This window comes from Choloepus didactylus, chromosome 9 (assembly GCF_015220235.1).
Source record: "Choloepus didactylus isolate mChoDid1 chromosome 9, mChoDid1.pri, whole genome shotgun sequence".
NCBI classification, from domain to species: domain Eukaryota; kingdom Metazoa; phylum Chordata; class Mammalia; order Pilosa; family Megalonychidae; genus Choloepus; species Choloepus didactylus.
In genome coordinates this window covers 68,658,076-68,682,237 of record NC_051315.1, presented here as the reverse complement: position 1 = coordinate 68,682,237, position 24,162 = coordinate 68,658,076, and the positions used below count along the sequence as shown (strand labels likewise).

The 24,162-nt window shown below is 37.5% G+C and overlaps 1 protein-coding gene across 1 annotated transcript in view; it reads left to right on the top strand.

Annotated features, from left to right (window-relative positions):
• TTN (titin) overlaps positions 1-24,162 on the top strand; it is a 272,725-nt gene that overhangs the window by 5,674 nt on the left and 242,889 nt on the right. The window contains 25 exon segments of the mRNA XM_037850412.1: positions 3,233-3,560; positions 3,937-4,089; positions 4,794-4,931; positions 6,256-6,387; positions 7,596-7,733; positions 8,317-8,454; positions 8,925-9,062; positions 12,032-12,334; positions 12,440-12,562; positions 13,696-13,977; positions 14,244-14,309; positions 15,033-15,291; positions 15,496-15,559; positions 15,675-15,890; positions 16,804-16,946; positions 17,883-18,088; positions 18,598-18,831; positions 18,943-19,187; positions 20,070-20,341; positions 20,457-20,621; positions 20,720-20,888; positions 20,993-22,686; positions 22,825-23,106; positions 23,513-23,779; positions 23,879-24,151. Coding sequence (XP_037706340.1) covers positions 3,233-3,560; positions 3,937-4,089; positions 4,794-4,931; positions 6,256-6,387; positions 7,596-7,733; positions 8,317-8,454; positions 8,925-9,062; positions 12,032-12,334; positions 12,440-12,562; positions 13,696-13,977; positions 14,244-14,309; positions 15,033-15,291; positions 15,496-15,559; positions 15,675-15,890; positions 16,804-16,946; positions 17,883-18,088; positions 18,598-18,831; positions 18,943-19,187; positions 20,070-20,341; positions 20,457-20,621; positions 20,720-20,888; positions 20,993-22,686; positions 22,825-23,106; positions 23,513-23,779; positions 23,879-24,151 — 6,428 coding nt within the window.

Sequence of the window (24,162 nt, the reverse complement as noted above, 5' to 3'; positions counted from 1 at the left end):
AGTTGAAGGTGCATTGTAAATAAAAAATAATTATACAAATGTTCTTATACTCAGGTAATAAGTAAAAACTTCCAAACATGTTGCATTATCTTTCTGTTATTTCTATATAAAAGGATTTCTATTCTCATATAATATGGAGATATTTTAAGAGGCGAGTATATATCATCAGGGCTCAGATGCGTAACGTGTCTACAGCAGATTTGAAACTTTGGGATTCAGCTTAACACCCTAAGATTTTTAACATGATGAACTGAAAACGTGCAAAATTTGCAGTAAACAAAAATAGATTTCTTGATAAACTTTGCAGAGAAAGTTCCCTTGCCAAGAAAAAATTTTATAGAATAATAATAATGGCATAGTTGCCCTACAAAATATTTGAACTCCTGTAAAGTTACTGTAGTGCAAACAGCATGATATTTGTAAATAATAGAAAAATACATCAGGGAGCTAACCAGAGAGTCCAACAATAGATTTATGTATACAGGAAATTCAATTTTTAATAAAAGTGTCTTTCATTGTAGTGGGGGAAAAGCTATTTTACGCAATAAAGATCGCTGGTCCAATTAGCAGTCCGTCTGTAAGAAAACAAACTTCTACTTCACACTGCTTGCAAGATAAATGCCAGCTTGATTCAAGAACTAAAGTAAAAAAATAAACGCCAAAAAAAAAAATGAGAAGAAATTTAGAGAAAACATTTGTGGGAGAGAACTTTTAAAGATAGATTTACAGATTCACATACATAAACATAGAAATTTTAGTGTGGCAAAAGTACCATCTAAGCTAAACCAAACTGCATCTGAAAAATTTTTAAATTTGTCCCTCCACAAGACACTTTGTTGCATCTACCAGTAAAATATCCTGACAAATATACAATGGTTAAAATGTGAATAGAATTGTGCAGGGTCTAACTCCCACAAGTGTATATATTTATGCTGGAAAAGACACCATATGCAAACAGATCTGGGGAAAGACATCTGCAGCACTTATGACAAAGAATTAACATGCCAAATGTATAAAAAAAGCTTCTACAAATTAATGTTTAAAGGAAAAACAAGCAACACAGACTTAAAATGGAAAAAAGTTACAAACAAGTATCTCAGAAATGTAAATGACCAATAAATATATGGAAAAAATGCTAGGTATTTTCCAATCTTTATTAATTTGGCCACTTAAAAATTAAAGATATTGGCAAATACTAATAGGAAGCCTTGAACAAAAACTCAGTTAAAAATATGTCTACCTATCAGAAAAAAAAAAACGTTCAGGTTCGGGCTAACTCTATAAACTTGCACACGATGAAATCTCAACACAGGCCAAATGTGACTTCTGAGGGAGCTAACAACTTCAGTGTTTTTTTAAATCCAAATGTAAGGGTCATTGAGAATTATGGAGCTTCCCTGTTCCCATGGGGCATTTTCACTATCTGAACAGTTCTGGGAGCTCATTAATAAGCATCCAAATTACCTATCCCCCAAAAAATTTGTTTTAGAAAACATAAGTAAAAATGCCAATTTTTGAAGAAAAGAATGGTTACCCAAATAGACTACTTCCTAAAATGTCTCTTAGTTTAATTTTGATTTTTTTCACAGAGTAAGGCAAATATATTTCACTGAATAAGGTGTGTTGTATCTAGCTGTGACCAGGTGATTATTTTTTATTGTAACAGCAGACATAAGCACTTTCCTATAATAACTCAAATTACATTGATTTTCCAAAGCCATGGACTTACTTGAGGCCTGCTGCTAATCACTCATGTCATGCTAATCTTGTCTTTAACTCTTTGAATTAAACCACTTTACTAGGTACAGCAAGAACAACAAAGCATAGGTTGAAACTTGGAAGTGTATTGCACTTTGCTTTTCTTCAATTATTGTAGCTCCTAGTTATCCTAAACTAGTCTTTGTTATATTTCTAAGCCAGTCATTTTCAAAATAAAGACATATTCCTCTACATGTCCCTTTGGCTTGATTATAACTTTGTTTATAAAATATAAATTGATTTCACAAAAAAAATTCAAGAAAATAAACATTTCTGCATGAAACTGGTTAATGTTGTAATGTACCATTAATTTACTCTGTAATTTAGAGCAGATATCAACTATACCTTGAGTCTAAATTAGAATAATTGCTTCATTTATGATCAGTATAGGTTAAATATTCTATGTAAGTGCCAGAATACATTTATAAACAACGTATTCCTTTATGCGGAACTAATTAAATGCAATGGTAAGGCAATACTGCCACCTAGAGGGAAAAATGCAATAAACCTTAATGATTAAGAATTGAATTAGTTCTTAAGATTTTTATCTTCATTTATTTGGTCAATCCCCAAAATTATTGCTATAGATTAGAAAATATGTCTTTTGGTTGTAATTGCCAGAAGTGAGCACCCAGATTCTTCAACTTATGCTATTTTCATTTTAAGCATACATAAAAAGCAAACAATAAAAACTAGTTGGGGAGAAGTTTATTACTTAACGAATCCTAGATTTCAAATTAGCCAATTCCCACAGTCACTTTAAGAATATTTACATAAAGTCCATAGTACAGCACAATTAGTTTGGAAGTAAACAAATACAGAGAAAATTAAAAAGAGCAGTCAGCAAACACTTAGACTGCGCAGCATTTTCCAAAACACATTGCAGAGCCTAGACCCCAAAAACTTCTGTGAAAGGAGTAGCAAGAAAGCCTGGAGATTCACATGGCATATTGACATGGTGAAGGCTGTGGGTAGTCCACAGCTTTACTGGTTTAGCCTGAAGTTGCACAAGCCTTATGGTTATAGAAACATTTCTTCCTGTAACACCTATTTGACCCCCCACTCTTCCCTGAGAATTGGGAGTACCGAGAAATTTAGCTGATGATTACCGTATTTGCCAAGTGCTATACTTTAGGAAGTACTTTCTGCTTTTTTGACATTTTTAAATTTGAGAAGTTGGGGACAGGGCACAAAAACAAGAGAAGGCTAGGAAATGTCAGTAAAATTTCTTAGCTTAGAATGAAGTCTGATTCTTTCATGGGTCTACAATGGATAACGATAAGATTTACTAAGATTTAAGACAAATTACTTTGAGATACTCTGAGTGGGGTACTGAGGCACAAATTTAAAAACTCTCTGCCTTAAAGCCCTTCTGGATTGTCCTCCCATTAGTCACATCTGATGACCCTCACTAAGTTCCTCTTCTTGGCATTCTTGTTCTTGACTGCTGCTCTGGGTTCTTTTGTTTCTTCAGGTCGGTGTCGCCGGCTGGGAGGATCTCCAGCTCCCCCATCAGAGCTGTTAAATCTCCACTGCTCATGCGCAAAGCTCAGCCACCCACCATGGCCCCAGGCCCTGAAGTGCCGCCCCCTTGGAAGCAGGAGGGCTATGTGGCCTCTTCTGAGGCTGAGATGAGAGAAACCATGATGACCAGCTCCACTCAGATCAGAAGAGAGGAGAGATGGGAAGGGAGATATGGCATCCAGGAGCAAGTGACCGTCAGTGGGGCGGAGGGCGCCGCCGCCAGCGTGTCAGCCAGCGCTGCCTTAGCAGCAGGGGCTGTAGCGACCGGTGCTGAGGAGGTAACATCAGAACTATTTTGTTTTGTTTTGTTTTGCCTCCTTTCACGTTTGGGTTTCTCCTACTGAAATCCTGCGTGAAACTCTGTATAGGTTGGAGGGGAGGTGCCTAAAAACATAAGTATATCACAAAGACAGAAGCCTGAATTTGGCTCATGCTTTGTAAAGCCTTTTTAGTTGGAACAAAGGCTCTAATCTGTGAACATTTCATAAATTAAAATATAGGTTTTTTAAAAGATACATGGCATATTTCCCTTGGCAATGATAAATATTTAGGTATGTGCTTATTTTCCTCCAGTTAGTTCAGTTTCCATGATGCTTTCGTATTCTCCACCAGGCATGCCATTAATGGTAACATTCTTTGTCATTTCCAACCCAGGTCAAACAAGAAATTGACAAAAGTGCAGCTGTTGCAACAGTTGTTGCTGCTGTTGATATGGCCAGAGTGAGAGAACCAGTTATCAGTGCTGTAGAGCAGACTGCTCAGAGGACAACCACGACTGCTGTGCACGTCCAACCTGCTCAGGAACAGGTCAGTGCCAGGCTGCCCGGGAGACATCCGCAGAGCCGGTTCCTTTGGTGCACATTTACAGAAACACCTTCGGGACTGAGCTCAGCATGCAGAAATCCCATGACAACCAATGCAGAAACGATTTTGAGGGCAGCACTGAGCCCAACCTGGCCCAGACTTTCAGGGCTTTCTGAACAAAAGATGGTTTGAGATACCAAAAGTATATAAGAGGGAAATACTGTAAGATCACACCAGGCCAGAAGTACCTGGTCTATGGAAGGCAGATGGGCAAAAGCTAAGTGCGGTTTTCATGGTGCTCCAGGTTGAGTCAGGCAGGCGGTGGCCAGGAAAGTCAGCTAGATAAGAGGGAAGAGTGTGCATTCAGGGTTGTAGATCCAGATCGGCCAAATCCAAAGCTCGGTAGCTCCAAGAGTAAGGCATTGGAACCGTTATTTTTAAGGCAGACATCACATTTCTCTAAAAATCCCCAAAGGACCTTTCTTCAAAACAAACATGAAACTTGATTCATGGCTAAAAAGAGTTATAAATTCAGGATAATTTCCCACCTCAAATTTGAATGGCTTTTCTGTTCTAGTTTAAAATCACTCTAGCTTTCCTCCTTATTCTCTCTTATGTGACATTTATTTCTTTATCTTGATATATTGTTGTAGCTTTTTATATAAGGTGCATTAAAGTATTTCCTTTCTTTCCTCTATGAAAATCAGATAAGAAAAGAGGCGGAGAAGACTGCCGTAACTAAGGTAGTAGTGGCTGCCGATAAAGCCAAGGAAGAAGAATTAAAATCAAGAACCAGAGAAGTAATTATGACAAAACAAGAGCAGATGCACATAACCCGTGAGCAGGTGAAAATAGCTTTTCACATGGAATTCATTGAAGATATTGCATGTGTTGATACAGATAATAATCTTTACCATGAAGGATGTTGTTTCTCGGGAAATATGGTTGTTATCACGTTAGTAAAAGCCCCTTGTGTCTGGGTATCCCTGGGTATTGGATACCAAAACTGATTAGAGTCACTGAGTGCTCCTTTTGTGTAAGATGAAAAGGACTTCTGTGAACTCACACTGAAAGTAGAACATGGGGCTCACCTGTCCTGACCTCGGGATTACTAACTAAACATGTGAGAGTGAGTAAAGAATGAGGGAAGTAAGACCAGGAGGGAGAAATAGATGCTGAGACAGGAGCAGGGAAGAGTGGAAAAGAGCACTGAATACACCTTGCCTTGAAAATAGCTTAGCAACTGCTTTCTGTCTTCTTAGGAGGATATTTGAGGATATTTGAATACGGGCTTGAAGTGGGATGGACACTATGGCCTCAGTAGGCCAAATGACCAGAAGGGACAGGCTGGAGAGGAAGTGGGTTCCTCATGACCAGGAGAAATTTAGGGGCAGACTGGATAATGCCAATTAGTAGGGCTGTTGGGCAGTGGATCAAGTTATCAATTGGGTGGTTTGAGAAAATGAGTTTTCAAGTTCCTTTCAACCCTGAGATCTATGTTTCAGTGACTACATCTAAGAATGGCAAAGAGGCAAGGGGGACCCCACCCTTCCCCCCACCCCACGGACACACACATATACACGTACCTTAAGCCATCCATCCAAACAACATCTTTCAAGGGATTAAGAATTTGGAAAACATTTTTGCCTAGGATATGTGCAAGAATTCTCTCCCCATATTTGTCTCAATTTTAGAAAAGTAATTCTTGCTGTCCCCAAACCATCACGAATATTTAGGAAAATTACAAAGCAAAAATACTGTACAAATGCAGATTATAAATTATCTGTATTGATTTACAGAATATAAAACAGTCAGATAAAATTACTTCTAAGGCTCCATTCCAATACTCTAAGATTACATTTAAATGAAACAATTGGCATAGCATGATATGGCCATACTATCCATTTGTAAAAATGGTAAGTCTTTTTAAAGACTGCAACTAACAGCTATCCCATTCAAAGCAAACAGTGCTGAATCCAGCTTTTTTTGGTTTATGTGAAGAAAGATGATACTTGTGTTAAGGAGTATGACATGACTTATTTAGTAACAGCTCCACAAAAGGGATTTTACTTCCTTCTTCAAATTCCTATTTTTTAATTTTTAATAAATACCATGTCACTTCTGTTAAGTCATAAACAATAAGATTTTGTTTTTGTCATTTGATTACAGATGAGAAAAGAAACTGAAAAAGCATTTGTACCAAAGGTAGTAATTTCCACAACTAAAGCCAAAGAACAAGAAACTAGAATTACTGGGGAAATTACTGCAAAACAAGAACAAAAACAAGTAACTCAAGAAACAGTAAGTCCAATTTTGCTAATGCCTTGTAGTTCATTGGTAGATATCACATTCCAGCCAGTTGTATGCACCTTATAATCAAAACCTCTAAATAGAGGAGCCTTTTCTGGGATATTTTATTTTAGTTGTTTCTCAGTGTCTACTATTTAGTTGTTTCAGTGTCTACTAATGAAATTCCTGAAGGAAATATTTTTCTCCTTGCACAATTTTCCATTCAATTGATTGGTTTTGACAAGATTATCTGTCTACAGTTAATTTGGGACACATCTATGAACTTTCTAGAGTGTTCTTAGGTGGGAGGTAGATATCACATCAGTCCAGCTACCCACTGGTACAGCCAATTTTTTTCAGGTATCATTTGAACCCTCAGTCACTTAGATTATAATACATAAACTTTACATAGATGTAAAACAACACACATCAGCCATTAATGCTCAATCTCAGTAGCAAATGCTGGACATCAGGTAGACCAGTACTTCTTCAAGAATGTGTCATTAATCCTGGTTGACAAAGGTTGACCCAAGAAGTATGTGCTGTAGGGCAATGCAAGAACAACCTCAGTGTCACCAAAATCCACTTATCTGCCATGCATGAAATCAAGCCTTCAAGTGTCAAGTGAAAGGTTTCTATTTTTGAATTCTTTCTTGATCTTGTTTTGGAGGAGGATGGGGGGGCATGGTGGGCTGGCCTCACATCTGGTGATCCCAAGCTCTTTGCTGATCCCAGAGCTCCTTTTATAAAAATGTCTAAGTGAGAACACTGTACACTTAAAGTCTGGCCAGAGGCTGACAGCTGAGTGTCCTTTCCATATAGTGAGTGAGAGGGTCTGAAAGCATCAAGAATCCTACTTGGCATAATCAAGGGCACAGTAAATCCCTTTTGCTATCACGATGCTTGTTACTGGCAAGTTCAGCCTGCTGTAATTTTCCAGCCATTTGCCAGCAGCCACTCCCTTAACATGTCAAGGTATCTTGAAGGTGAGATTGTTTCAGTTCAGGGGCGTTTGCTAAGGGGCAATTGGGCAGAAAAGAAGGACATTCTCTGGGAAACCACAAACCTGTGTTTTAAGACACGTGTGGGCCTCTGAAAATAGGAATGTGACATTTTCTCTCACCCCAATAAGCATTCTGTATTCTCACAAATATTGCAAGGATATTTTGTCAATTCTTTTGTGCCTTTTGTCAATTCTTTTATTTTACTCTAAAAATCAGATAAGACAGGAAGCTGAGACAACTGCCGTGTCCATGGGGGTAGTTGCCACTGTAAAGTCCACAAAACTAGAAACACTCCTGGGAGCTCAAGAAGAAATTGCCACAAAACAAGATCAAATTCACATAACTCATGAAAAGGTGATGCCTTCCTGCATATGTGAAGTTCACTCTTGAATCATTTCATTTTGAAAACCACCTACATCTTCATCTTGAGTCTTCATCATCACTTTTTCACCTCTTCCTTGTCTTATAAATCAAATGGAAAACACTTTAAAATTCTCTCATATCCCTTTTGCCAGCTGTCTAGCTTTCACTGCCATCTTTCATTCCTAACTTTCTATCTTTCTTTGGATTATTAACATTGTTTTATAATTCACTTTACTATCTTCCTGTTGAAGTAAACTCCAGTGTACAAGACAACTGACAAAATGCAAATATGTGTTGTTTCTGGTTGTGCTGGGATTTCCCCATAGATTATAATCTGACTAATGTGTGAAAAATGTTAATCACATTGTTTTTCTTCTATGCTAGACTCATTATTTTAATATTTTTACTAGTGAAATAGTACAGCTGATTGAAGCAGCTCAAATTTAGTGCAATTAAAGTGTCTTTGAATAGGAAGAAATGTTGCCTCCTTTCTCAGTTTTGACTTTCCTTTTATTAGCAACTGTATGAAATAAAATGACCATTTTCTCCCTTTCTCTTTTTACCCTTTGATCAGATGATGAAGGAAACTAGGAAAACAGTGGTACCTAAAGTCATAGTTGCCACACCCAAAGTCAGAGAACAAGAGTTAGTCTCAAGAACTGGAGAAGGCATCACTACCAAAAGAGAGAAAGTTCAAATAACTCAGGAAAAGGTGAATACAGATATTTCAGATATGAAAAATTCATCTTTAACTTAATTTCTAATAAGCCATTAACTTACTATGTAGTATGAATTATTAATCTGTATTTTCCTTTTTAAATCCCAAACTAAAAGTAGTGAATGTGTAACTGATTACCATTAATTCTACTTGAACATTTGACTTTTATCCATCTGTAATATTTGCAATTTAATTATTCACCATTATTATTTGCATGAAGATTGTTATTTTAGCTTAGTTTTTAAAAGACAGTATAGGGCATCGTTTAGGGATTCTTTTATAGCTAACATTTCTAAGACTTGTGATATCTAGTTTGTATATGGAAACATTACCAAGTGAAAGTTAACTTCTCTTGAGTACTAATCCTGAATAATTTCATCATGCATCCTTCGAATGAGGGCGTGGCATACCTTGTTTGTCTGAGCCCTGTGGAACTTAAATCTTGATTTTACTGTGTTAATCAGATGAGAAAGGAAGCTGAGAAAATTGCCTTGTCTACAGTAGCAGCTGCTACTGCTAAAGCCAAAGAACAAGAAACAATACTGAGAACTAGAGAAGGAATGGCTACTAGACAAGAACAAATCCAAGTTACTCATGAAGAGGTGACTATTGCTATTCCAAATGTGAAATCCTCTATTATAATACATTAATACCAAATCTCAGATTTTCTTATGTCTGAGATATTATTAACATAATTTAATTTTTAGATAATTAAGCAACTGGAAACTAAAAAAGCAGGTTATTTACTATTTTTAATATTACTACATATTCCTTTCCCCACTTATCTCTTCATCACTATTTTCATTATTTTATTATTAACATCCAGAAATCCTCTAGAAATTGAGGCTTAAAATTGCATGCAGGCTGATTTTAAGAGACTCCATGAACATTAAAAAATTATAAGTAAATGATGAATCATACTTACTGTCAAGATGTGTGTTTTGAGGGATTCATAAATTCAGTATATTACATTGTAGACTGTAGACTAGAATCAGGGAATTACCCATAATTTTCTTCATGTGAGATTTTTTGGTTTTCTCCTGTAACTGTCAGATGAAAAAGAAGCTGGGAAAATGATAGTGCCTGCTGTAGCAGTTTCCACTAAAGCTAAACAAGATGCGGTATTAAAATCTAGAGAAGGAATTACCCAACCAGAACACATAAGCATAAGCTATGAAAAGGTGCATCTACTTGTAACTATGAAATTTCTGTAACTTAACCTGTTTCTCTTAATTCTGTCATTTATCCAAAATGGACTATTTAGCTAATTTTATTCTCTATTGCTGATATAGTATTTGGAAATTAGCAACTAAAGTTTTTCAGTTTATTTAGTATCATGCCTGAGCCCTGTTTTTATTTCCCTCAATGTCATTTTCTATCTCTACCTTTTTGATTTATTTTTTCTAAGACACGATTTCAGAATCTTTTAAACCTGATGGCATTCCAGCCTTTCAGAAGTCTCATAGATGACAGAAACTCAACATATAACATGCTTCAAGGGTGATTACTTTTAAATTTTGATTTCTGTTCCAAAACACTTAAATTTGATTATTTTTTGTTGTTGTTTTTAAAAATTAACTGAAGATGGAAGCTGAGAAAATGTCTATACCTAAGGGAGTAGTTACCCCTGCAAAATCTACCAAACCAGTCACACTGCCAAGGACTAGAGAAGGATTTGCTACCAAGCAAGAACAAATACATCTTTTCCATGAGGAGATAAGAATTAATGCTGTGGAGGTGAAAAGCATGGATTCATCCCATTTCATCATCAGCTCTCATAACATCCCATCCATCATGAGTCATTGTGCCCCTAGAATTCCATTTAACTGCCTAACTGATCAACAAAACATTCAAGATGATTAGATTCAGTTCAATGCCTCCAGTGAAACAGTCATTTCTAGTTGTGGAAAGCCAGATTAAATAACACTTTTCTTTGTGTGTCCTAAATTAATTCTTACCTCTTACCTGGTGTGAATTGGGGTCCCCTAGTCCAATTCTTTTTCTTGCTTGTCTAGGTTCCAAATATATGAAGGATGTTAGAACCCTCTAAGAAAAAAAAGTGACTACCAACATAGAGTATTCACTTGTAGTTGTCTACCAAAGAGCATAGGTTTATAGATTTTATATATATTAATTCAAGAAAAAATGTGCTTCCCCAATTTAAAATGGTCTACTGTAATTAAGATTTTTTACATGATAAGTTTTAAATGAACAACAAGATTTGCATATTTCAACTGTGTGGGTTTTAGGCAAATGTCAGTATCGTTGAGCATAAGATTCTCATTGTTTACATAAACTGAAACTCAACCTGACTACCCTGTAGCCTTGTTGAAAGGTTCAACTGTGGTATAAAATAAATAAAACCAAAGTGAGGATACTATTTGCAGTCCTTCAAGGCAGATGAGATTATTTTATGGCTTCCTAGAAGGAAACGTTGGATGATGCCCATGAAAACTGAAGGCCCAATTTCATTTAAAAAAAATTCTCATATATATTATAAATTGTTCAGAGATTAATTTTAAGAGATTAAATACACAGGTAGTATACTTGAAAAAAAATATTCAGATGCACTCTAGATTCTATTCACAGCAGCAGAAAAATAAACTGGACGTTACTAAAATATCCCAGCATTACTTTTAAAGTGTACTGAACAGACACAGCAAGGTGATGGTTGCAATATGCCATTTCCAAGTATTGCATAGAATCATAATATGCAAACCATATCAACTGGTTTGCTTTTTTAAAAGGAGAAACTTCCATCCAAACTATTTTCCCATTTATGTCCATCAGATTCATAGAAATGAGAAAATAACATTTCTTTTCCCCTCTTTGCTTTAACTCCCAGTAGTAATGAAAATAAATTGAACTTCATTGTGAAAGGTTGTTCGGGTGAATCCAATCATGATAACACTTTCATTTTAATCACAGTGTTTTCATTCATGTGTTTTAAGAGAGGTGTTTTCTAACAAATTAAATAAATCTTATCCCTAGGGCATCAAAAGTAAAATTAACATGCTCATTGTGTGTTCATGAGCTTTCATGTTATCTCAGATTTGCATGCAACCATACAATTCTATAGAAACTGATTTTTCTGCATGGGAAGATGACAGTGTTTGAGTATGTTTTGTCATTGCTCTCATTGTGTCAATACCACACTAAATGACTGAGAAGATAATTAAAATAATCAATGAAGATAACCAGCCCCAAAGTTCTGATTTCCCAAGTACTAATTGACTATCTGCCTCAGACAGATTACTGGCAAAACTCAAAATCTCCTTGTTCTTTTATTTACATATTGTGTCTATGTGAATTAATGTCTAGGATAATTAATCAGGTATGTGTAGAATATATCTAAATAGAAATCTATTCCATATAATAATCAATGAGACAACAAATTCTTATGGGCATTTCTGAGTTAGATTTCTGCAGATACTATATGTTGTCATATAACATGGGCACCACCTGCCTATCATGTCTTTAGGCATTTGTCTGTTCTTAATGGCTATCCTAGGAGATGTTCCAGCTCACCTCTGATATCACTAGGTATTAATTCTGGAAATATTGTCTTCAGATGGACGTTGGGAAAAAGGCTGAAGCTGTAGCGACAGTTGTTGCTGCAGTGGACCAGGCCCGTTTCAGAGAGCCCAGAGAGCCCAGAGAGCCCGGGCGTCTTGAAGAATCGTATGCTCAGCAGACAATTTTGGAGTATGGATACAAGGAGCACGTTTCTACCACTAAGGTAGCTGAGCATCCCCAGCGTCCAGCCTCAGCACCCCACGTTGTCCCAAAAGCAGTCAAGCCCAGAGTGATCCAAGCACCTTCTGAGACTCGTATCACAACTACTGATCAGATGGGAATGCACACAGTAGCACAGGTAAGTCCATACCCACTGATTTCTCACTATCCTTATGGGAAAGTGATCTTGACTGCTGTGGTCGTCGGCTGAAGAGCAGTCTCACTGAGTTTCATTTCAATGCAGATCAAGAAAGCAACAGATCAAACAACTGAAAGATTAGTCCATGTGGATAAACGTCCCCGCACAGCAAGCCCTCACTTTACCGTTTCAAAAATTTCCGTTCCAAAGACAGAACATGGATATGAGGTAAGAATTAAACAGCATGATGTGTAAATTGTGATGCTCTTTGGCATAGGTGAATGTGGCCTCTTTTAAATGATGTCTGTTTGCATTCGTGGTGGACTTGGAAGCCCCTAAAGTCTGGCTATTGAAACTTGTCCAGCAGGATAGGCAGGTGGTGATCTCATGGCTCTGAGAAGACACAAACCCATAAGGCTCTGTTTTACATTTCAGGCACAACTCCAGCTCAGTTGATTTGATTACTATTATTGTAATGACTTTGTAAAAGATTGTATGTTAAAGAGTTTAGCCTGCCTTATGCTGTGAGAGATTTCTGAGTAACTTAATTAGTCATGTATTTCAATAAAAAAAGACACAGAAGTTGAGAAATCGTATAGTCATAGACTCAATATAGCAAAATGGAGAGATGGTATTATATAGTAGTTGGGTTGGATTCTGAAATCAAACAGCCCCGGATGACTGTCTTTATCTCTGCCCCTTAATAGCTCTGTCATCAGGGAAAAGTTAGTACATGTAAAACCCTTAGCAAGTTAACAGCATAAAATGACCCTCGATTTTAGCCACTATTGTTCTTATTTTAAAGATCTGAGACATAAAATCCAGAACTTCTGTGCCAAAAGAATATAATTGGGAAGCCTTTAAAATATGTTTCTGAATGTCCCCATTTTCATCTTCCACACAGATTTATGACTGAAACCTAGATGTGCTATTTCAAAAGTTGTTCTTAGGAATTTACCAAATATTTTAATAGTTTCTGGATTTTTAATTTCCCACCATAGTGTTTCCAAATGCAGGATTCATCATGATGGTTAAGTGAAAATCCATGTCTGAGCTTTAGAAGATTCTCGGTCCTTTTATGATAAGAGCTGTAAAATAGGACTGTCTTAATACAATTCTTCAAGAAAGACATTTTTAAACATAGTTTTTACAAACTAGCATGAATGATAAAGAAGTTTATAACTGGCTTATCTCTGGCTGACTTTTCATTAACTGGAAAAGTGGTAATAAGAACATTAAGACATGGACCACATACAAAATAGACTCAGACTCATTTCGGCAATACCAGTGGCGGAGGGCTTCTGCATGATGGTTCACGTGACAGTTAATTGACCTGATTATCTGACTTCCTTTCCATGTAGGCATCAATAGCCGGTAGCGCTATTGCCACGTTACAAAAAGAGTTGTCAGCCGCATCTGCTGCTCAGAAGATCACCAAATCGGTGAAGGCGCCTACTGTGAAGCCTGTGGAGGCTAGAGTAAGGGCAGAGCCCACGCCCTCTCCACAGTTCCCCTTCACCGACATGCCAGATACCTACAAAAGTCAAGCTGGCATCGAAGTGAAAAAGGAAGTAGGAGTGAGCCTTGCTGACAGCACTGTCCGTGAAGAGAGATTCGAAGTAGAACACAGGCGTGAAGTCAAGGTTGGTCACTGGATTTCCTGTTTCTTGATCCATACCCATGGAGCAAGGCCAGCCATGGGCCCCATTTGTCCTGCAGAAGTAGCCAACCAGGAGTTTTGCCTTTCTCCTTTACCCTGCTCAAGCTTAATTTTGTTGAGCATAATGTTGGTCAGAGCTCTTTTGCTCAACTTAGTTTTTTACTGACAAAGCAACTTGCTTATGCTAAAAGTTTTTGATATTTCCCCTAATTTCTTGGGCATTTGGTAACATCCTTTATAAAATTGTAGGTAACAGAAACAGCAAGAGTACCTGCACCTGTTGAAATCCCTGTTACTCCACCAACTTTAGTCTCGGTGAGTAAAGAAGTTGATTGTGTTGGACTATACACCCTCTTGGTTAAATAATATTCATACATGGTTGCACAGATCAGTTTCTCAAATTTGTAGAAAGAAGACATTAGTGAATTTATAAATATTAACTTTAAACCCATATAGTATGCAAGATGGAAAGGGGGAATTCTGTGTGGCAACCACTCATTCATTTATTCAACAGATATTTAATGGGCTTATACTAGGAGTAAGACATTTTTGCAGGAGCTATGGAGATACAGTGAGGAGTTTAACCCTCTTTGAAATCTTTGTTTGCTATCAGAGAAAATGGACATAAGGAAGTGAAATAAAATATGGGAGGTGATAAGCCCTTCAATAGAGGGAGAATCCAGGGGAATGATAGATTACTTCCAGTTGTGGATACCATGGAACTCTTCGTCAAAGAGGTAGCATTTGCTGGTAAAAGGGTTTGAATATTTGAGAATAACAGAGGATATGTAGTAGCCCTTATATGGTATTAATACAGTCCCACATTAGGAGTTTGGAAATACCTTATGTTTATTTCAAATTGGGAACATTCCAATTTCCAAGGTAGTCTCTTCACTGATATTTCTGGAGTCTTGATCTTACAAGGCGATATTGTGACAATGAGAACATGCCAGTTTAAACTCCCCTCATTTGTTATAGTGAATAGAGATGACTAATGAATAAGCACAATGTCATTATTTCCTTTTCTTCTTTCTTCAGGGCTTAAAAAACGTGACTGTCATAGAAGGTGAATCTGTCACCTTGGAGTGCCACATCTCCGGATACCCATCCCCAAAAGTGACATGGTACAGAGAAGACTACCAAATCGAAAGTTCCATTGATTTCCAGATAACCTTCCAGAGCGGAATGGCTCGTCTGATGATTCGTGAAGCCTTTGCAGAAGACAGTGGGCGATTTACTTGCAGTGCTGTAAATGAGGCTGGAACCGTCAGCACTTCCTGCTATCTAGCTGTACAGGGTTAGTAACCACATTTGCACAATCCTTCTGTACATCACTCTCATCTGATTCTCCTTTCCACAATAAGGTTTCTGCACATCTCATAACAGTGTCCCCTCTTGAAATTGTGGGCTCCATTACAGCGTCAGCATAAGCTAAGCAGGGGTCGCTAAATGAAACAGACTAAATGCCTGGCTTAAATGAGAAACTTTTGTCTTCTTTTAGCATCAGAAGAGTTTGAAAAGGAAACAACAGCAGTGACTGAGAAACTTACCACTGAAGAGAAACGGTAAAATGTTCTTTTGCTAATTAGCTGCTGTTCTAGTACAGTTTTGATTTTCAATTCCATTTAGTATTGACAAAATGCAACCCAGAGGCTAAAATGGAGGGAATTCTCTTTTCAGCTTTGTCGAGTCAAGAGACGTGGTGATGACAGACACCAGCATCCCAGAGGAACCAGCAGGGCCTGGAGAACCTGCTGCTCCTTTCTTCATGACAAAACCAGTGGTCCAGAAACTGGTGGAAGGTGGGAGCGTTGTGTTTGAATGCCAGGTTGGCGGCAACCCGAAGCCCCACGTCTACTGGAAAAAATCTGGTGTTCCTCTAACCACTGGATATAGGTATTTTGAAGATTGAACAACAGAATTTTCTATGATTTGTGGGACATGTATGTGCAGCTTAGAAAGAAGTAGAATGTACTTACACCACCATCCCTGGAATATAGGTTCTTTCATTGTGGAGACTTAATAATTTGTTTTGAGGTGGTTTCACATTTATGGAAGAAGTCCTGTTGAAGAAATAATGCTATGTGACAAAAGTAGATGGAAGATATACTTCTTTATATTCTAGTTTAATTCATTTATCTTGCTAGTGAATTAGAGAAAATATCATGAATTTCCCCTCCCCCCACACACACCCACAAATATATACTCACTTCGTCCAGAAAGATTTTGAGACAATTTTCAATAAAAACAATGTTAATAAGTCGCTAAAAGATAAGAGAATAAGAGTCATGCAATGAAGAAAAAACAGCTAATTATACATGAAAAATCTATGCTGATCAAGTTGCTGTAATTGAATACAAGATTTAAGTCTCATTTTCCTGCAACTTAAGACCAAAAAAAAGGTAACCTAGTAATCCAAAAATGTAACTATCACCATCTTAGTAATAAGAAATGAAACAGAGACTTAATAAAGAAATTTGAAAAGAAATTATTATTTTGATTATTCATTTGATCTTCAAATGAAACAATGAACAAAAAGAAAATACCTATTAAAATAACCTCATTGTTTACTAGCATAATCACTGAAGCCAGATACTTCCACGTGCCTGAGGTATTTGCCTTCGTTATTCATGTCCATGCATTTTCCTCAATTTTCAGCAGTCCTGTGGTTCTATTCCATAGTGGGGCTTAGTCAACATGTTTGGGATCACTGAATTTTACACCACAGTCCATTATCAAGTAAGACAAATTCTTTTACTCACATAAGGGTTATTTGTGACTGAATTTTTATTTGTCCCTTTTTGTAAAGATACAAAGTGAGTTACAACAAACAAACAGGGGAGTGCAAACTGGTGATTTCTATGACTTTTGCTGATGACGCTGGAGAATACACTATTGTTGTTCGTAATAAGCACGGAGAAACTTCTGCATCTGCTTCCTTGCTTGAAGAGGGTGAGTACAACTCAAATAGTTGCTATGGGCATAAGAACTGCCATGCAGGGAAGCAGCAGTGCTGTGGGCTTCTGAAAGTCCAGCCACAATGACCAGTTCTTTCTCCATGGTTCCCGTCTTTTGGTTTCAGTAAATGTTTAGACCTGATGACCTCAAAGGCCATGCTGATGCTAAACTTCTAAGATTCTAGCCATAGTTTCTATTTGTTGCATTGGTTTCTAGGCATATCATGCCTTTGAATATTCAGGGATTCTAAACCTAGTTGCCTTCCAGATCCAGGCAGGTAACATCAGTGAGTACCATGGAGACTGGCAAACTGGAGAGCCTGTGCCCTATCTCAAGGAGGCAGCAGCTCCCACTTTCAATGTATTGTTTCCGGGCACACACATCAGGCTCAAAGTAGCTGAATCTTCCAAGATTTTAATGAGAAGCTGGAAAACATGATTTTCAATTTGAAAATATATGTATTTAATAGCATTCAAGCCAAACAAAATGTTATGTAAGCTTCCATTATCTCTGGTAGCTTTTCACATTTACAATCGACCACTCCAGGTCCATTGCAGGATACCCTTAGGTACCTAACTTAGGGGAAGTTAGGCTATTATCCCTAGCAGATAAAGCGCTAGGACCCAGGAAGGTAAATGCATTGCCAAAAGCCACATAGCAAATTAGGAAGACCTCCAGGGCTACTCAAGGGACTGACTGCTCATGTAAATTCTTTCTACAACTGTAGTGCCTGGTTTGACTTGTTAGTTTAAGTTTTGTTTTGAAATTCAATCAAATAAAAACCTATTGAGCATTCAATAGTAGATATTTGGAAAATAGGGTTTCAGTTTTCAACTTTCCCAAGAAGTTATCAGCTTGTCTGAATGGAGGACAGTGGCATGAATACTTTTTAATAAGGACATTAAAAATTTGCTGGTTCTTAATTCCTAGCTGATTATGAGTCACTGATGAAGTCCCAACAAGAAATGCTTTACCAGACACAAGTGACTGCATTTGTGCAAGAACCCAAAGTTGGAGAAATAGCACCTGGATTTGTATTCTCTGATTATGAAAAAGAGTATGAAAAAGAACAGGCCTTAATTAGGAAGAAAATGGCCAAAGATACTGTGATGGTCAGAACTTTTGTAGAAGACCAGGTGAGAATACCAATAATGTCCAAATAAACCATTTCATAAATCATACTTTCATCCCATAATGTCCGTTTTTAAATTTGGTATTTTCATTTTTAAGTTATGGTATGAGTACTATTAGTAGATCCAGGTTCACTGCTGACACGTTTCCTTAATTTTCATGACATGTTGCACATGTGCAAGCATGTGACTTTAGAAATAGGGATTACATGTATACAGCAAAGGAGAACTATTAACACAGCCAAGTTAATTACTGTCAATAACCCTTCTTCTGTATGATGAACATCCTAAATGTAATCTATACTCTTAAATTACCATTTTACTCAAGATGCTGCAGCATTCACTGACAAAGTGGCTATAATGCTGATTTAAAAAAACAAAACAAAGCTGTCTAGAATTTCTCCCAAAAACTCTTAATCAATCCTTAGCTCTGAAACTAATACATACCCTTGAAGTATTTCTAAACATGAGGATATATATATATTTTAACCAACCATCATGTTTTTACTGCTTAGGAATTCCATATTTCTTCATTTGAAGAGAGGCTTATTAAAGAAATTGAATACAGAATAATAAAGACTACATTGGAAGAACTTCTTGAAGAAGACAGAGAAGAAAAAATGGCAGTTGACATTTCTGAATCTGAAGCTATTGAAGCAGGATTTGATTTAAGAGTCAAGAATTACAGAATTCTTGAGGGAATGGGTGTCACTTTTCATTGCAAGATGTCTGGATATCCATTACCCAAGGTAAAATATGAACATTTAGCATACCTCCATGCCACCAGAAAGATACAAATAGGTTACAATGTAACTATTTTGTCCAAATTTCATTCACATTCACATGGTTTTTCTTTGCAGATTGCATGGTACAAGGATGGTAAGCGCATCAGACATGGAGAACGATACCAAATGGACTTTCTGCAAGATGGCAGAGCTAGTCTGCGCATACCTGTTGTTCTTCCAGAAGATGAAGGAATCTATACTGCATTTGCCAGCAATATGAAAGGAAATGCAATTTGCTCAGGGAAGTTATATGTGGAGCCTGCTGCACCTCTTGGGGCTCCAACTTACATACCCACACCAGAGGCACTGAGCAGAATCAGGTAAGGCTAGTGATAATTTGGGTTGTTTAGTGTTTAAATCGTTTTAAAGCACCAGATATCCCCACAGCAAATTGCTATTGTGTGAAAAATAATTGTAGACTGAAATAGCACTTAATCTTGCCATTGGCAATACAGTACTGCCAACAGTTTTTATTTCTTGCCCTTACGTAAAATAGGCAAAACATTTTCATTAGTGTAACATACTATTCATTTTCCTAGTGCTGTAACTAATATAATGATAGCTGTCATTTATTTAACATCTGATTTTTATACACCTTATCCCTAATTGATACCACAACCCTGCAATGTAGGGATTATTATTGCTGTATTAAATATGGGAAAACTGAGGCTCTAAGATCCTATGAAAATTGCCTTGGTTTACCCAGCCCGTAAGTTGTGATACCAACACTTGAGATCCAAGCCAGTCTGGCTGCGATGCATGGATATTTTATTTTCTTGCTGTAATTTCCATTATTTTCCCCTCTGAAAGAAGTCTGTTTTCTTTTTCCATAAATTTATACATTGATTTATTTAACAAACCAACGTTTATTGAGATGTTTTGGTAGTTGAATCAAAAATATTTGGTGACTAATAAAATCCAGGTGGTGACAGAAAGGAAGAATGAAGAATCATCCCAAGATTTTGAGACTGGGTACCTGAATGTGTTAAATGACTGTTGACTGTGATTGAGGATATAGGAAAAACATAGCTTCAGGGCAATAATAATGCATTCCATTTTAGATCCAGTGAGTTTGAGGTGCCCTCTAATGTATGTCAGGGTAAATTCTGAAATGAAAATAATGAATAAGAAAGAGGTTTCTTTATATTGCTGAGCTTTCTTTATGTCTCACAAAAATATTCTCTTTGGTCTTTGCTTTTCAGATCTGTCTCTCCACGTTCAGTGAGCAGATCTCCTATACGCGTGTCCCCTGCACGGATGTCGCCTGCACGAATGTCCCCTGCACGGATGTCACCTGCACGGATGTCCCCTAGTCGTAGACTGGAAGAGACAGATGAATCACAACTTGAGAGACTGTACAAACCAGTCTTTGTGTTAAAACCCACTTCTTTCAGATGTTTGGAAGGGCAGACTGCCAGATTTGACTTAAAGGTTGTGGGTAGACCTATGCCAGAGACATTCTGGTTTCATGATGGTAAGTATAAGTTTTTGCTTGTGGATCATTGAATACAAAAATAAGCTTGTGTGTGTTTCCAACAGTAAAAAAATACTTTCATATATATTTTCTTTTTTTATTTATTTTTTGACAGGTCAGCAAATTGTCAATGACTATACTCATAAAGTAGTCATTAAAGAAGATGGTACCCAATCATTGATTATTGTCCCTGCGACACCCAGTGATTCTGGGGAATGGACTGTGGTGGCCCAAAACAGAGCAGGAAAATCTTCAATTTCAATGTTTTTAACTGTGGAAGGTATTTGCTCTTAAAAGAAAAAGAAATTACATTATCACATGAGTTATAAACAGATATTGCAGGTATACTCACTCTAAATCGTGACCTTTCCCTTTCAGCTGTGGAACATGAGATAAAACCAGTGTTTGTGGAAAAACTAAAAAATGTCAATGTAAAGGAAGGGTCCCGACTTGAAATGAGAGTCAGAGCTATGGGTAACCCCAACCCTGACATAGTGTGGTTGAAAAACAGTGACATCATTGTACCTCATAAATATCCAAAAATCAGGTAACTTTGCTTAGAAATAAATAGCAAAGCTAAGCTCATTAGACGAATCCAGTAACCAAGGAAGCAATAACTACTTCTTTACAATTTTTTTTCACTTTTCTTAGAATTGAGGGAACCAAGGGAGAAGCAGCCCTTAAAATTGATTCCACTGTCAGCCAAGATTCTGCCTGGTATACTGCAACTGCTATTAATAAGGCTGGCCGAGACACTACAAGATGCAAAGTAAATGTTGAAGTCGAGTTTGCAGAGCCTGAACCAGAGAGAAAATTAATCATTCCACGAGGGACATATAGAGCAAAGGAGATTGCAGCTCCAGAACTGGAGCCTCTCCACTTGCGATATGGTCAAGAGCAATGGGAAGAGGGTGACCTTTATGACAAAGAGAAACAGCAGAAACCATTTTTCAAGAAAAAACTCACTTCCTTAAGGCTCAAGCGCTTTGGCCCTGCCCACTTTGAATGCAGGCTGACACCTATTGGTGACCCAACCATGGTGGTGGAATGGCTCCATGATGGAAAGCCACTTGAAGCAGCCAACAGGCTCCGTATGATCAATGAATTTGGGTATTGCAGCCTTGATTATGGAGTTGCATATTCTAGAGACAGTGGTATCATTACTTGCAGAGCCACAAACAAATATGGAACTGATCATACTTCAGCTACCCTTATTGTTAAAGATGAGAAAAGTCTTGTGGAAGAATCTCAATTGCCTGAAGGGAGGAAAGGCTTACAGAAAATTGAAGAATTAGAGAGAATGGCGCATGAAGGTGCACTTACTGGTGTAACAACAGATCAAAAAGAAAAGCAAAAGCCAGACATCGTCTTGTTCCCAGAGCCAGTAAGAGTACTTGAAGGAGAGACTGCTAGATTCCGCTGTCGAGTAACAGGCTACCCTCAGCCCAAAGTCAACTGGTATCTCAATGGACAGCTCATCCGCAAAAGCAAAAGGTTCAGAGTTCGCTATGATGGCATTCATTATCTGGACATCGTGGACTGCAAATCATATGATACAGGTGAAGTCAAAGTCACTGCAGAAAATCCTGAAGGTGTGATAGAACATAAAGTGAAACTTGAGATCCAACAAAGGGAAGATTTTAGGTCTGTCCTTAGGCGAGCCCCAGAACCAAAGCCGGAATTTCACATACATGAACCTGGAAAACTTCAGTTTGAAGTACAAAAGGTAGATAGACCTGTTGACACCACTGAAACCAAAGAAATTGTGAAGCTGAAAAGGGCTGAAAGAATTACCCACGAAAAAGTCTCCGAAGAGTCGGAAGAGCTGCGCAGTAAATTCAAGCGCAGAACAGAGGAGGGATATTACGAAGCCATTACTGCTGTGGAGCTCAAGTCTCGTAAGAAGGATGAATCCTATGAAGAACTCCTAAGGAAGACAAAAGAGGAACTTCTCCACTGGACCAAAGAGTTAACCGAAGAGGAGAAGAAAGCCCTCATTGAAGAAGGCAAAATCACTATTCCGACTTTTAAGCCTGATAAAATTGAACTAAGTCCGAGTATGGAGGCCCCCAAAATCTTTGAAAGAATTCAAAGCCAAACAATAGGCCAAGGATCTGATGCACACTTCCGGGTCAGAGTTGTAGGGAAACCAGATCCTGAATGTGAATGGTATAAAAATGGTGTAAAAATTGAGCGCTCTGACCGAATCTACTGGTACTGGCCCGAAGATAATGTTTGTGAATTGGTCATAAGAGATGTGACTGCTGAGGATTCTGCCAGCATCATGGTGAAAGCTGTCAATATAGCTGGGGAAACCTCAAGCCATGCATTCCTACTTGTCCAAGGTAATTGGAATCTCTTTCATTTGATGGATCGCTCTTTTTGTTTATCCATGAATATCCATTAGTGTATTTCTTTCTTTTTCTTTTCCCACTACTCAAATTTTAAATTAAATTTAATATAATGTGATTTTGTTCTTGTAGCCAGGCAATTGATCACTTTCACCCAGGAATTACAAGATGTCACTGCCAAGGAAAAAGACACCATGGCAACCTTTGAATGTGAAACTTCAGAGCCATTTGTCAAAGTGAAATGGTATAAAGACGGTATAGAGGTTTACTCAGGAGATAAATATAGGATGCACTCTGACAGAAAGGTCCACTTCCTCTCTATACTGACAATCGACACATCTGATGCTGAAGACTACAGCTGTGTACTCGTGGAAGACGAAGATATAAAAACAACAGCCAAACTTATTGTCGAAGGTAGTAAATATTTTCATTGTTTACTTCAGTTTAAAGTCACCCTTAGTATTTAATAAAGTTATGCATTTTACTTTCATAAAAAGAAATATTTGGGAATTGCCTATAAACTTCATAGCAAGAATCATGAATTGTATTGCCAATTGAGAATATTACCCACTTTGATTTTTAAAAAGTAAGGTTGTTCTGATGTCTCCCTTTTTAAATGCTGTATGGAAATACGAATATCTATTTTCAAAACACAATGTTTATTGAAAATGTATTTATCAATCCATCAGCAGGTAGATACTAAAAATATTCAAGATGGTATTGGGGAAATAAAAGGTATTCAAGGTTTTTATTGTTTTTATCCTAATTCTAAATGCATAACTCTTCAGAGAAATTAATTTCTTCTTATGTTATATCTCAGGTGCAGTTGTTGAGTTTGTGAAAGAACTTCAGGACATAGAGGTTCCAGAATCATTTTCAGGAGAGTTAGAGTGCATTATATCCCCAGAAAATATAGAAGGCAAATGGTATCATAAAGGTGTGGAGCTTAAATCCAATGGCAAGTACACCATTACTTCTCGCCGTGGACGTCAGAACCTCACGGTCAAGGATGTAACCAAAGAGGATCAGGGAGAATACAGCTTTGTCGTCGACGGGAAAAAGACAAGCTGTAAATTAAAGATGAGACGTAAGTCTTCCCATTCCTGTTGACCTGCAGTGAGCATCACTGTGGTTTATGGGTCAGAGATGATCAGTAAGTTTTCTTTTTCCTCCCCATATTTTACAGCCCGCCCTATTGCTATACTACAAGGACTTAGTGATCAAAAAGTCTGTGAAGGTGACATTGTTCAGCTTGAAGTTAAAGTCTCCTTAGAAAATGTGGAAGGCGTCTGGATGAAAGATGGCGAGGAAGTGCCGCCCAGTGACAGGGTTCATGTTGTGATAGACAAACAATCACACATGCTGCTCATTGAAGACATGACTAAGGAAGATGCTGGAAATTACTCCTTCACCATTCCAGCACTTGGACTTTCAACTAGTGGGCGCGTCTCTGTTTATAGTGAGTGCAAC